The sequence below is a fragment of the Psammomys obesus genome, unplaced genomic scaffold (assembly GCF_907164565.1).
Source record: "Psammomys obesus unplaced genomic scaffold, mPsaObe1.curated_primary_1811, whole genome shotgun sequence".
Classification (NCBI taxonomy): Eukaryota; Metazoa; Chordata; class Mammalia; order Rodentia; family Muridae; genus Psammomys; species Psammomys obesus.
The window spans coordinates 11,338,048-11,353,304 of NW_026586173.1; the positions used below are offsets into that span (position 1 = coordinate 11,338,048).

General features: G+C 43.3%; 1 protein-coding gene across 2 annotated transcripts in view; it reads right to left on the minus strand.

Moving 5' to 3' along the window:
* Positions 1 to 15,046, minus strand: part of Npsr1 (neuropeptide S receptor 1) — a 234,198-nt gene extending 219,152 nt beyond the window's left edge. For both annotated transcript variants that reach the window (XM_055601363.1, XM_055601362.1), the window contains exon 1: positions 14,900 to 15,046. In XM_055601363.1, coding sequence (XP_055457338.1) covers positions 14,900 to 15,046 — 147 coding nt within the window. The remainder of the gene's footprint in view (positions 1 to 14,899) is intronic.
* Between the last annotated feature and the right edge of the window lie 211 nt (positions 15,047 to 15,257).

A 15,257-nucleotide genomic window follows, 5' to 3' on the forward strand; every position in this document is an offset into this window, starting at 1 on the left:
CTTCCTTCCTTCCTTCCTTCCTTCCTTCCTTCCTTCCTTCCTTCCTTTCTTCCCTTCCTTCCTTCTTTTATTTTTCTTTCTTATCATACATATATTTAATAGGAAAACAGTCATTAACAATATAAATTGGAAAATTTGGTGAGCGTTGCTGTGAAAGAAAATTAGACAAGAAAAAAGATTCCAACTGTCCCCAAAGGTGGTGGGATGAGGGGAGCAAAGGCAAACTGGACTAAAGTAGTATTACAATATGTTCTAGGGAGCCAGTGAAGAAGTGTGTGCCATTCTCGGTCTTTGTAGCAGTAGCTCTTACTCTATGCTGCACAGAATCGAAGTAGTAAGCTACAATGAGGTGGAAGAGCGTTAGAGAACCCAAAATAAGTAGAGGAGAAAAGCTGAGACACAATTGCAAAGAAAATGACTCTAAGACTTTCTGTTTCTTCTAGAGTCTAAAGCCTTGAGTTTTAACGTGTGTCATTCAAGGTCAAGATCGTGAGTTTTACAGGCTGCAGTGAAGGAGTAGTGAGATGGATTGCAATGATGTGGACCCCGCTCTCATTTGAAGCAAGAAAACCACTCTAAATGTGGATGGCACCTGCTGGTGGCAGCCCAGATCAAAGTACATACACAGAAGAAATTTTGCATTTTTCCTACTTGTCCTTACTCTCATTGGCAAGTTCATTTATCCTGTTGCTGATGCTGTTATTAAACTCAAACCCAGCAACTCTTCAGGGATTCCCCAAGCCTCCAACACCAGATTTGTAGTAATGGGATGTCCAGCCTTTTAGACCAAATAACTTCTAGATCTTTGGTCTCTTTGGTGTGGGGCAGCCATTGTTAGATTACTAGACTTCTTATACAAAAGCCAATCTAATAAATCATATATATGTATATAAAATCATATGTATGTATATATGAATATATATGTGTGATGCTCTCATTTTTTTTTACCTTTAGGAACCCTGACTAATGCTCCCCCTATTTGACAGACTTTGTTATCCCAAAGGCACCTGTATTCAGAAGAACTTTGAGAACCTTCCTCAAGGTAAGAGGATGCTGGTAATGTTGCTGTTAATTGCATATTAATTTTCTTTACTTTTGTCAACTTCATGTTTATTGATGAATTATTCAGGCTACTAATAACATTTTCCTATATTCTAACTTCATATTTCATGTATTTGCTCATGTTTCTATTAGAAACCATGTTCTCTCCTAAAGAACTTTATTTTTTAAATACCTTCACCATGTTATATTTGTCATATAACTGTCATAGATACTATAAATCATAAGATTCCATATGCATTTTTAATGTATATATTCTCAATTTTTATTTTCTTACTAAAATTTTATATATTTAGATAGTCTTTGCTTATCCTCAATATTTATTATATTGATTTTGTAAAAATTCAGTTCCATGATTTTACTCTTTCTTTGATGTAAGATCTGTCCTACACCTGCCCAGCCCCCTCTGTTTTTATTGACAAAATAGTCATCTCTCTTTCTATTTTGACAATTTTGTGTTATGAAGTTCACATATGCCACAATACTTCCTTTGCAGGACAAACCGTTTTTGGTTATTGATCTCAGGCCTGTTGTGCTGACTTTGTACTGCTAGGCGATGTTTACTGGTAACCAGTGGCAGGGTTCCCGTCTTCCTTCTTTTGTCATCCCTGCTCAGTCCCTAAGCTTCCCTTACTGAGTCCTTCCTTGCTCCCCAGGAGTTCCCTGTCCTGGAGGCTCCTCTGCTGTTTGTGGTCCACCAACCTTAGGGTATACTGAGCCCACTGAGCCTGTAGAGAAGCTTTGAACGGGCCTGAGGACTCCCTAGAACAATGCCGCATCTGTTTCATTTATTTACATTTGGATTATTTTATTACTAAAAACAAATTTTTTCTTCTTTGCCTCCCCCCTCCCTTAGCTGTCTTCATTTCTTTCACTCCTCTCTCTTTCGTCTCCTGACCTAGGATCCTAAATGTCTATGTTGGTTGGATCATCTATAACTATGTCCTTGAGAGACTACGATAATCAGAGGTCTCTTCTCACTATGGTACAGTACGTGCCAGACATAGAAAATAAGTATTAAAACATGGTAATTTGGGCTTGCATGTGAACTCAGCATAATTTAACTTAATCATGATCAATGAAGGAATAAGTCAAATGAGCACTGCAAGGGACAATATGCTTGGCAGAATTAGCATTCTAGAAAACATTTTTAAGTTTTATTATGGGCTAGTAGTTTCTCTCTTCTTGGATGTCTTTTGCATGTTTACTCAATTTGTGCAAAAACTGTTCAAAAAATACTAAGTGTGTTATAAAGTGAATCAAATTTATTCTTGGACAGAGATCATCTTGTTTTGTATCGATGGCTTGTCTTGCCTGAGGCTAATCACCCACAGTAGCAGATGATCAGCAGGGAAACTGCATCAGAGTGCACACAATGTTTCTTTCAATTATTTATTAACTCGTAGACTAGGCAAACAATGTTCGTGAGCAAACACAGTGGTTCAGTACCTGTATATAGTGGAGTTCTCAATACTTCTGGAGGCCTTCCATGTGTTCCAGAGGCTTGTGTGGCTCACACATCTTCTTGGCAGAGGAGTTTTAGCCTCTGTTTGAAACTTATAGAATCTCCTAATTAACTTGCCAGATGAAGATGACATTGAACTTCTATTCCTCCTATCTCTACCTCACAAATGCTGGGATTATAGGTGTGCACACACACACACACACCCGCCCCTACGCCCCCTACCCCCCCCATATATACAGCATTGGTGATCTAAGTTATACACAAGCTAGGTAAGCATTCTAACACCTGAGCCACAACCCCAGCCTGAATCTTTGAAAAAGACTTTGTGTGGCTAGTGTTCAGGAGGTTCACATTGTGAGGGTCTTATCTGTTTTGACTCAAGGCTTCTTTCACAATGAAACTCATTTGGAAGTTTAGGTAACAAGTTATAGGGTAAGACCTTGGATTACAGAATCAGTTTATTCAGGTTGGTTTAAATGCGTGTAATAGGCTGATTGATGAAATGGGTTTTAATGGCATGAAATGGAGATTAAAGTAAGGAGGAGGGGGATTAACCAAGAATGCAAGGTATAAGTGCAATGTCAAGGGCAGGTAGGGAGGCCACCAGGGGACACTGCAAAAGTGGACTTGGGGAGGGGCGTGGGAGCAGATGAGGGAGGGTAGGATTGGAAGGGGCTGGGGGAGGGGGCTACAGCTGGGATACAGAGTGAATAAACTGTAATTAATAAAATAAATAAAAAAATTTATACTTTTTTTTTTTTCAAAAAAGAATGACTTGAGAGAGGAAGGAGGAACCTTCCTGACTTGCCAGGACAAGGTTCCATTCAATTCTTACTCCTCCCCTGCCATCTACTCCTCCATAGAGAGAGTTCAGAAAATCTTCAAAAACAGAACTGAAGAGGGAAGAAGGCCCCTTCCGTGTGTTCCCTGTAACTCAACTGTTTTCTTCTCAAGGCATTGCATGTTGTATCTGTCTTGTGTCACATCTCAGCTTCTGGAAATGATGTTATTCAAAGGTAGGACTGTCACCTGTCTCTGACTTTGTCCCCCTCTGAACAGCTGTGCCTGAGAGTCTTAGAGAGTGAATGCAATCCCTCACAGACTCAGCACCAGTGCTGAAGGTCACTTGACAGAGAATGCTGGGGAGAGTCCTGAGGTTTTCCCAGGTCCTTTTCACCATGCTTTACATAAAGACTTTTATGTGTACATTTCTTTGAATGTTTATAATACAATATGAATGAGGATAAGAAGGGTGGTGTTTCTGGGAACCTGTGGGTTACATGAACAGGGCTGGGAAGGATGCAGGACACAAGCCTGGAGAAGGACCCAGGGAAGGAACAAACTCTTGGAAACAGCTGATCAGTTGGCCCTGGAGTCAGCTTTAACTCACATCTTGACATTACCCCTGAGCACTCGACTGAATTCTTTACCTTTAAAGGTGCCTTGGTGTGAGAAAGAGAGGGAGAAGGAGGCCTCTGTTTGCTTTAGCTGTGGCAAATGGGGTGAAGTGTCTTGAGGGGTCATGAAAAGTCTGAGAAGTTACAGAACCTGAAAAGCAGAGAACCCAGGTGGGTATATGGAGAATCTGGGAGGGAGAGAAGCTGAAAATCTATGAGTACTAAGACAAAGAGATGTAAAAGGCAGAGAACATGATAAGGGAGGTACCAGATATGTGGGATCTGAGAAGCTGGTGTTTAAGGAAACAGCACAGCCTTCCCCACCTGTCATCTGCTCTGCTCTGGGCTTTTTAAGGCTATTCCAGACACTAGTCCTCTTGACTCCTCCACAATGACCTCCTCCTTCTCCCCATATAAGGATGCTGAGCCTAGAATTGCAACATCTAGGCCTTCCCCCCATGCAGGTCATTGTGTCAGGGCTCTACAGGCTGGCTGGACAGCCCCGCAAATTATTCGAGTACACAGTATGAGACTGGGAAGCAGGAAAGCTTGGTTGAAATCAACCAAGAAAAAAAAATGACTCTTTTGGCTCTGTGGTTCATTTGCAAGACCTCAGTTTCACAGCCCAGCATCTCCATTTCACTTGGTTTTTATAGCAAAATGTTTCCAGCTTAAAAGTAAAGAATGTCAATTTATAGTGAAACTTCTTCAACAAAGACGGTTTTGCTTTCTGTCATATAACTAGAAACCTGAAGACACGTTGCTGCTGCCCTTGATCTCTGAGAATTCTTTAGTTTTCCTCTTTTGGTACCAGAATGGCTGGTGAGAACTTTACACTTTGTATCTGAGCTCAAGGTAGAAAGATGGGGAAGCAAAAAACCAGTCCTCTTTCTCTATTTTTTTTCAGATAAAGAAAAACCTCTATGTGATACCTCAGAGACTTTCCAGACAATTTTCTCACACCAAGGCACCTTTAAAGGTAAAGAATTCAGTCGAGTGCTCAGGGGTAATGTCAAGGTGTGAGTTAAAGCTGACTCCAGGGCCAACTGATCAGCTGTTTCCAAGAGTTTGTTCCTTCCCTGGGTCCTTCTCCAGGCTTGTGTCCTGCATCCTTCCCAGCCCTGTTCATGTGACCCACAGGTTCCCAGAAACACCACCCTTCTTATCCTCATTCATATTGTATTGTAAACATTCAAAGAAATGCACACACAGAAGTCTTTATGTAAAGCATGGTGAAAAGGACCTGGGAAAACCTCAGAACTCTCCCCAGCATTCTCTGTCAAGTGACCTTCAGCACTGGTGCTGAGTCTGTGAGGGATTGCATTCACTCTCTAAGACTCTCAGGCACAGCTGTTCAGAGGGGGACAAAGTCAGAGACAGGTGACAGTCCTACCTTTGAATAACATCATTTCCAGAAGCTGAGATGTGACACAAGACAGATACAACATGCAATGTTATATACCTGTCCTGAGAAGAAAACAGGTGAGCCACAGGGAACACTGTGAAAGGTATCCTTGTTCAGCTGTTGAATGGGGAACCATTTGAGCAATACCCCATAGCCCTGTGAGACTTACTATCTTGGACCACACCTGCAGCCTAGTTCCCTCATTGTTGACCCTGTCCTAATGTCTCCTTCCAGGTCCTTCTGGGGCCTGAGCTGAGCTTTCCCTTCACTGTCACTCAGAACTTATGACTTTAAGTAAGGAACAGTTTGTGAAAGTTGTCATCATATATACACATTCTATTAAGATATAATATATGCAAAGGCAAAGTCACTGTATTAATCCACATTTTTGAGATTTCATATGAATACAATCACTGAAATAAAAATATAGAACAATTCTGTCATCCAGAAAGAGTTCCCTGTGCCTTTTCAAGGTATGCCCTTCTCCTCTACCCCTATCCATGACAACCATTTGTTTTCTGTTACTGAAAATTTGTTGTGTGCAATTGGCGGATCAGTACTTGCCTCAGTCCACATAAAATAAGCTTCTTCTTGTAGTAGATGAGAACAAACACAGAGATCCACAAATGTGCAGGCAGTGAGATACTTCCGAGCATTCAGCCCTAAATGAGATGTTTTCATCAAAACCCTTCTTCTCAAGGCCCAGAGATCTATGCAGGAGAGGAGGCAGCAAGGTTGTAAGAGCCAGGGATAATGAATGACTCTAAGGAAACAGCGTTTTCCAGACACTAGACTGACACACATATAAATTCACAAAGACTGAAGCAAGACACAGAAGACCGGCATAGGTTCAAGTCAAATGCAGCCCCAGCACTGAAAGGGGGCAGTAAAGATGGGCTCCCACCCCTAGTCAAGAAACTCTCTGTAAATGATGCCTCTGGCAAGGAGAAATCAGTTTTTCCCCATGGAGTGTCACTCAGTATATCAACCACGCTCCGCGGCGGCCCACACTCCCATAATCCCTCCTGATGCCCGAGCCCTCTTCCTCTCCAGTCTCAGGCTCCCTCTGAGTGGCTGAGCATGCGGCTCTTGTATCTGCATGCCTTCTCCCCGATCTCAGTGTTTTCCTGATTAAATGCTCCAAAATACATTCTGAACTGTTAACTTTTTTTTTTTTTCTTAATAAAATACCAAAGAGTTCTTCTTGGTAGGAAGAAAAAAAGTACCAGATTATTATCACGAGGAAGCACGTGAGCCAAGCTCTTTCTTCTCCCTCCTCTCCCTGAAACCGGCTTCCTAGGCAGGACACTGGCTTTCTCTGAAGATCTTCAGGACCACATGTTTATGACCCCTGCGCTGAGCAACTTGCTTTGTTTTCTCTAATTGACTGCACCTTCTTTCAAGTTGACATCAGAAGTGGCCATCACCTGAGTCTGTCTCCTGAGATAGACAGAGCCCCCTGAGGATCAGGTGTTTGTTTCATCTACCTGTGTACCTCCAGTGCCTAGCACAACCATCAAGTGTGTCTACGATTCTTAACTCATCAAAAGAAAAAGGTACTCTCCAAAACGGGACTTAAGAAACACACTCCAAAAGATCGGCTTCTGCAATACCACACTTTGACTTAATTTTAGATATGCTGTTTATTTAAAGTTCTCTATTAAGTTGACTAAGAATGAAGGATATTTGTACTTCCATGTATGCTAGGAATATAGAAAGTTGAGGGTCATGTTAACACTACTTTCTGAGTTACTGCATTAGATTACTGGCCCATTAGTGCAGCGGTCACTCCTCTTTGGCTCTCTGCTGATTGCACAGAGTGCAATCCAGAGAAAGCATCAACTTCCACAGGCAGTAAGTGCTTTCAAAGCCCTGGGATAGTGATGCTGGTGAGCACGGAGTGAATCCGAAGGTTTCACAGAAGAGCAAGGAGCCCACTGAGCTAAGAGTTGTGTCACAAGACAAAGATGAGAAAACATCCGGTGTGTGCAGTGCAGAAAGTAAGAAGAGGAGCCAAGAGGGTGGCAGGGGATGTGACGAAGGCCAGCAAGACTCTGGTCATATTCTGTAGAAGGACTAAGTAAAGCTTTGGAGCCTGTATGAGGGTGTGGGGAAGCACACTTCCGATGCCCATGGGAAGAGATTGTACTCTGGTCACTGTGAAATCCTGAGTCCCTTCAGCCTTCAGTCAGCAGGAGATGAGGACCATCTCCCCTGGAAGCTACATAAAGGATGGCCTGCTTGCCGCTGCGATGTGAAAGAGATGAACCTCAGGTGTATTAAACCACTGAGTCTGTAGGCTTAATGTTCCATTTCTGCAGCACTTACTTTTTCCTGGCATCAGCTTGGAATCCTACTTCCTTTTTGATTTTATGATATTTCATTTGTTTGGAGGTCTCTCTGCCTTTAACCTCCATCAGGCATCATTTTCACATCTGGTTAGAAAACGGGAGTGCTATTTTAACATCTCTAAGAGCAGAGAGGAAGCTTGAATGCAGTAAAAGGAAATTATTTTTCAAACTGTAAAGTGCTGAGAAGACTGAGAAATTCATCAGGTTTCAGGTAGGACTCTATGTTCCTTTTCTGTTTTTCTTTTTTGCCTTTGGTCAGAGTATTTATTTTTATTTTTATTAATTACAGTGTGGCCTTCTTGGAGGACTTGTGTCACTGGGGGTGGGCTTTGTGGTTCCATAAGCCCAAGTTACACCCACTGCCTCTCTCTGCCTGCGGCCTGTGTGTGGATCCAGATATACATCCCTCAGCTACTTCTCTAGGCAGCTTGGCCATCAAGCTAAAACAGAATGGAAAAAGTATGAAATGGCATCTCCCCTACATAGCTGCACCTTAGTCCAAAATTGTGATAGTTTCATTAAAATTAAGATGAAGTGAAAAGAAGTGAGGTATGCTGTCACATACCAGGACACATACGCTGTGGCATCGCTGGCGAGCACGAGGGTGTGCTCCAGGGTCCCTGGTGTCTCCAAGCTTTTCCAGATAATGGCAGCACCTCAAAGCAGTATGTAGTATCGGGAAATAGTGTAAGGATTATATTCTGAGACAGTAATTGCTAAAAGTAAAACGTATTCTAAGCCACCTGATGCTTTTTAAAATGCTTCAAGCATTTTACCCCTTAAATATCACAACAGTCCCTCAAAGGATCATCCTCTAAAGCTTCAGTCAGACTGTGAAACCAAGGGTAGAGGAGGGAGGACCAGCCCAGCCACATAGCCACTGAGCACACATGAACTGACTCTCCTGAAGGTCATCTAGAGGGTGGGTACTCTGAGTTTCTTAGCTCTAGAAACCCAGCGAAGGAGAAAACTTGAGAACCTCACTTTACCTGGTGATGAGTCAGTTACCTCTCCCTGCAGAGAATAACACGGAGAAACTAAATTTCACTCAAGGAAAACAAAGTGACCTTCTCACTCTTCGCTTGCTTCTGTTGCTTGAACACCACCACCCACACATAAACAGGAAGTTATCTCCGGGAGGGTGGAGTAATGCTCTGAGGCATCAATCCATGTGCTTCTTCCCACCAGAGCCCTCATACCCCTTTCCCTTGATACATAACCTTGACTGTACCAGTACAGAATGTACCAGAAACAACCCAGTACTGAGCACCCAAATGTGCCATGAGGAGGGCTGTAAACAGCCTGAAGAGAAGTGATTTTTTTTCTTTCCATTGCAAAAGAACGTGCCTGCAAAGCCTCACCCTAACCAGAAAGCTATGTATAATTGATACTCCTTAGAAAGGGAAAATCTATTTGCCCCAATGGGATGTCACTGGTGTGGTGGTTTGAATGAGAATGGCTCCCAGAGGCTCATAGATTTGAATACTTCCTCATCAGGAAGCGGCCCTATTTGAAAAGATTAGGAGGTGTGGCGTTCTTGGAGGAATTGTGTCACTGGGGGTGGGCTTTGTGGTTCCATAAGCCCAAATTACACCCACTGTCTCTGCCTGCCGTCTGTGTGTGGAACCAGATATACGTCCCTCAGCTACTTCTCTAGCCCTTGTCTGCCTGCATGCCACCATGTTCCTCGCCATGCTTCCCACCATGATGACAATGGACTAAACCTCCGAACCTGTAAGCAAGCCCCAGTTAAGTTCTTACTTTGTAAGAGTTGCCATGATTATGATATCTTGTCACAGCAACAGAACACTGACTAAGACAACAGGGTAAGCACCCACACTTCAGGACAGGCCTCATGAACAGGAGTACTTGGCCAACACAAAACTGACTCCATGGTTTTCTTATTTTTTTTTTGGGGGGGGGAGGCTTTTGTTTTTATTTTATTTTGGTATTTTTGTTTTATTGTTTATTGTTTACTTTTATTTTCATTATTGCTTATGACAGAGAGAGAGACAAAGGGGATAACATGAAATTGGGTGAATTGGGTGGGTAAGGAGGTGGGAAGAGCCTGGCATTGTTGGGGGCAAAAAAATCATCAAAATATATTGTATGAAAAATTAAATAAAAAGTATGTAGAATGGTTTTCAATAAAAATATTTGAAGGCCCTGTGCAGGTGCACACACACACATTCACACATTCAGGCATTCAAGCATGTGCTCCCCCTCACACACACATACACGATGCATCTTTGATCATTTAGATCAGAGAGCCTCGCCATAAATGTAGAAGAACACTGGAAGAAAACTTCTTATCACAGATAGGAGGCTGAAGAGACAGGAGTGTTGGTTAGTATGTGGTATGAGATGTGAGGAAACACGTGGAGAACGAACGATTGCATTGCCTCTTCTCCTTGGAAAGAGACCTGCATGAGAAAGAACCTGACAGGTGAAGAGACCACAGGATTAAAAGGAACCGGGAGAAACCAGACTCTGGATTTTCCCAGATGTCATGAAGATATGCATTTGAGACGGAACTGTTGGGAGAGAAGGAAACAGAGACAGGGCCACTGCTTTCCTGCAGCCCAGAGCTGGCTGGAGGAAATGTCATATTTCCATTTACTGTAAGGTAAGGGAGGTTTAGCCAGCAAAGGGAAGAGGAAAAGAGAGACTCAAGGACCGGGAACGCGAAGGAACTGTCACAAAAGGACACTGCCCTTTCTCGAGACTGTGGTCCAGAGAAGGATCGGTGTTCTGGAATTCTTCCTCTCAGTTAGTGCCCCCTTGCCCTGATGCTAACATTACAGGATGATGCCCATGACCACTGTCATGCTTTCCATGCACATAGGAGGCTGTCCTTGGTGTGAGGTGACTTCCTCAAGTCGGTGCCTGAAAAAGTCCTCCCTGGACTGACAATCACTCCGATCATTACATTTTGTCTGCATTAACCAAGATTATGCTTCTTGATATCCAATTTGTTAATAATGCAGGGAAGTTTAACAGAAGATAACCTCTTCATACACTAGTAAAGAGCTGGTCAATTACATGCCATCCTTATGAAGTCATCAACAATGCCCATCTTACAGGAAATGGACTTGGACTGACTGTAACCCAGAGTGAGCGTTGACTCACTGCTATGCTAGGTCTGCATAACAGAGGAAATCAGGAAAGGACATAGATTTAATAGACATTTGCCTGAATGATGCTAAGTAAGGCTTCCCCTTGGGGACAGCCATAGGCTGCAATTGGAGAAACCAAATGAACATCTGAGAGAAACCAATTAGAAGAGGATTTAAAAGTCCATAACTGGCTTTGGCGTAGTCAGTGCTGTCACCAGGGCTTATAGGGTGTACAAAATAGGTGAAAAGGAGGTTTTCAGAGGATCAGACAAGTCAGCAGAAGGTATTGAACTGAGAGCTGCAGAATGTGGAAATGTTAGCACAGGACAGGCAGGTAGGGTCTTAAAAAGGAGCTGTCCAGCTAAACAGAGCTCGCAGTGCACAGAAGCTTAAGTGGAGTTTTCACTGTGTAGATAATTGGGGCAGGTTCAGTTAAAGTTTTCTTTTGTTAGAACAGGGAGAAAGGTAATGTTTAAAGAGCTGCCAGTAGGCCAGCAGGGCAGGGCGGGTGAGAACGCACAGTGAGCAACTATGTCCCATCAGCACTCAGGAGCCACCATTTCCATGCAAACAATAGTTAAACTAATTGCATATCATTTGAAACTATGCTCTGAAGGAGGCTTGATGGAAGATCATGATTAGGTAATATTTAGCAGTCTTAGTTCACATTCTTCCCTTTGACTATGACTAATAAGACTGAGTTTCATTTGCACTATTTTACAATTTAGCTAATTTAATGATTCAGGCATATCTCCCTCCCACTTTCTTTAAATTAGATTTCTCATCACTCACCAAGTTCCAGAAACAACGCTAACTAACTCACCTGTTAGATGAAAGCTTTTGTTTGACATGTTTTGCCTTTGTCTTGTGTTTGGATAGAATTACATACATTCTAATGAGGTAGGTACTTGAAAACTGGTGGGTTCTCAAGGCTCAGATAATCTCTCAATGCTGTGACTTCTCAGCTACGGGGAGGTGAACCGGGTGTGACATTTAAGGTAGAGAAAACTGCAAACTGAAGCACACCAAGGCCTCAGTTGAAAACTTCAGGACAACAGCTGCATGTCTCCACGCTTAGCTACTGAGGAGGACTGAGATGCGGATAGGTGAGAGGCAAGCTCACACCCGACCTTGCTTTTGAGTTTTGGGGGGGTCTGACATGCAGAGGACAGTGCAGCAGTGTGGGACAGTGAGGGCTGAGGTTAAAATGGGGGGGGGGGTTAGAAATGGCTGAAAGGGAAAGGTTCTAAGCATGAGAAGAAAGAGTCAAAAAGCCAGACACATGGATGTCGTGCCTTCACCAACATAGCTGTGGTTGAGAGAAAACACGGATGCAAAGTAGTCCCAGAGATGTGGGCTAAAAAGTTGAAACAACATAGGCTGTGATTGGGTAGGTGGAATTTTCCAGGACTTATCCTGACACTGTCAGGATCTCAGGGCTTCAGTCATGGGAATTCAAGACTGACCTTAGTCCCATTGGCTTTGAAATGGAGTAGGCATTGGGTGAACGTGCTCTTTCCACTGCTGATTATAGTTGGCAGAAACCATGAGGATGGACTGGCAGAATGAATGGTGTATCACCAGCGTCCCCTGCTCTTCCACAGAGACAACCAGTGTTGTCTTGCTCATTCCAGTGATTGTTGAGGACTAGAGAAGAATGCCAGACATTGTTTATGCTCCAACTATTTATCAAATGTGCCTAGAAAAGCGGGTCTAGGAAAGAATGTGAAACCCATATAAGGATCTCAGAGTCTGTAGCACATTCACACTAGAAATGGTGTGTCAGAAGTCTGAGACAGCTATATGAAACAGTAAGAAGACATGCAAGCCCAGAGCTCAAGAAACAATAAGGGGGTGGGTGGCTTCCTGGAGGAAGCAACCCCCGATGAAACTTGAAGAACAGGAAAAATTCAGATAAACCAAGCTGAAGATGGAAACCAAGTACTTATGCCATGAGTCTGGGAATGACAAGATCTGCCTCATGGAGGCCACACAACTTGGCTCTTTTCCAAGTATGATGTAGGGCGACTGCTGTTGGTGGAATTTCTGCTCTTTGACTGCTGCCATCATTTCTACTTTATGTTTCTTTTGCAAAGGCAGCCTAAATTAGAGGGGCACATTTAGGAAGTAGTAAATAGGGCACATTTTTGACATTTTACATTAGAATTACGTGTCATAAAAGGAACCACGGCTGGCAAGGGTTTAAATCTCAGGCAGGCTTCTGTATGGACAGTGTAGCAGAACTGCTTTTGCTCAAAGACAGCCACTAAGACTGAGGCTGGGTTGCCAAGGCTTCTTCCCTGATTTTTGTGTATCAGAAAATATCTGCTATAGTCAATGCTGTATTTCTCACAAATGAAACAGAACACTAAACACCCCTAGCTTTCAATGGGCATAATTTTTTCTCTGGTTTTCTTTATGCACTGGCCACAAGCTTAACTACAGGAGTGAAACAGAGGATGCAATTCTCCAGTGTCTAGTGACAAAGACATCACTGGGACAGAGGGTTCTAATAATAGTGATGAGCCAGGGTGCAGGAATTAATTTATGTGTTCAAAACACCCTCTCCAGCGGGTTTCAAGATGGTAAATGACCCTTCAGCAAAGAGTGCTTATTTCCTGAGCTTCAGAACAATAGCCTTATTGTTGATCATTACCTCTTTGGGAAAAGCCAGTCCTTCAGTATGCTTGCTGTCAGGTTTCATAAACATCAAAGGCAACTTGGCAGTAGCGCTGCAGAACGCAAGCTTCCTGGGCACAGGTAACCTGCTGAGATCCACTCTGGAGCTCAGGCTGGTTTCACACAAGGCAGCATTCAAACTCTAGTGAGTGGTAATGAACTTGAGAACTTAAGAGCAGTTTTGCTGGACATGCGAGACTGTGTGTGTGTGTGTGTATGTGTGTGTGTGTGTGTGTGTGTGTGTGTGTGTGTGTGTGTGTTCATGCAAGGACAGATATGTTAGACTGGGTCCCCTGAAGCCAGATGCAATATAGTAATTCACTCTGGGACTCTGCCACTGAGGAAGAAGCTGCCTGACTTCCTGGACAGCTCCCAGCTGAAGAGCACTGTAAATTGGGAGGACGGAGTGAACTTGTCTTACAGAGGGTGACTGTCATGGTAATTATAAGTCCAATTGTACAACCCAAATCATCTCAAGAACACTAGAGAATTACCAGCAATAGCATCAAAACAGAGCAGTGACTAGGTCTTATCTGGAAGAACTCTCTTTTGTACACAAATGACAGACACGCGGATTGTGACTTAGTAAGGTGACTTACTCACATGACGCACATTAGGCAGGCTGGGTGTGACATGGCCCCACGACCTAGTGTTTGCATGTGCAAAGCAACAAGCTCATACTTTCCCCATACTCTATTTATTCTTGTCTACTAGATGTTTCTAGAGAACCGGGACAATGATAGCTTAACGAGAGCTATCTTCCTTTGATACTACGAAGATGAAACCCACCAAACTCAGATTCTTTTCTTTTCTTCTAGGCAGCAACCTGTTGCAAACACCACCACTAACAACTCAACAGAACTTATTTCTCACTAATGTTCATTGAGAAGACACAGCAAAAAGAGAGGTCCTCCCTCCCTTCCATTGGGGTCAGCCACTGCCCCTATGGATGTGGCTTCCCAATTTTCCAATGTTCCTTTAAAAAACAAAACAACAACAAAATCCAACAGCACAATGAGCATGCACTGAGGAAAAAAAATATGTCTAGTTTTATAGAACCTGCTATTTTTGCTAGAAACAGACCCTTCCCACACTACTCTAGGGTTAACTGTACGCTCTCTGCCAGTGAGACAGAGAGTGAAATATAGCACTGATAAGTGTCACTGACAAGTTACAAATTTACACAGAAACAGCAAAAACACATCTGCATTCTTGAGAAGCCACAGCAGGGAGCTTTGAAGACTATGAAGTTCTGATTATTTAAACTAATTATTTAAAAGGATTCCTCCTCTTCCTTAGTTTTTAAGAATAAAGAAAAGAAAAAGGATGCAAAAGAAAGAAAATGAAAACCATTCTAAGTAGCAGCTCTGACACTCTCAAGCCCCCTCTGGTCCTGCCTGCTCCACCTTTAAAGCCAGGGTACTTACCTTAAAGGAGGAATAGAAGGAGCCCCACTCCTCTGCCTCCAACACTTCAGTGAAAGTCACAATTTCAGTGCAAGCTACTGGGGAAGAATCTAGCACCGACACAGTCTGGTTGGCATGAAAGCTGCCCTCTGTGAAGTTGGCTGGCATGGCTCAGTCAGGGTCAAGTCTCACTGTCCCTGTACCAGCAACCGCGTAAGAGAGTCCACTTGGCCTCCCGAGAATCGGGGCAGCGGCTGCTGATTGATTGCTCAGTGAGTCTTCTGCCTCTCAAGGCTCCTGGCTATTGCTCACAAGAGCAGAGGCACAGAGCCCTCGCTGAGCCCACCTCACTGAAGAGTTCTGCCTGACAACAAGGCAG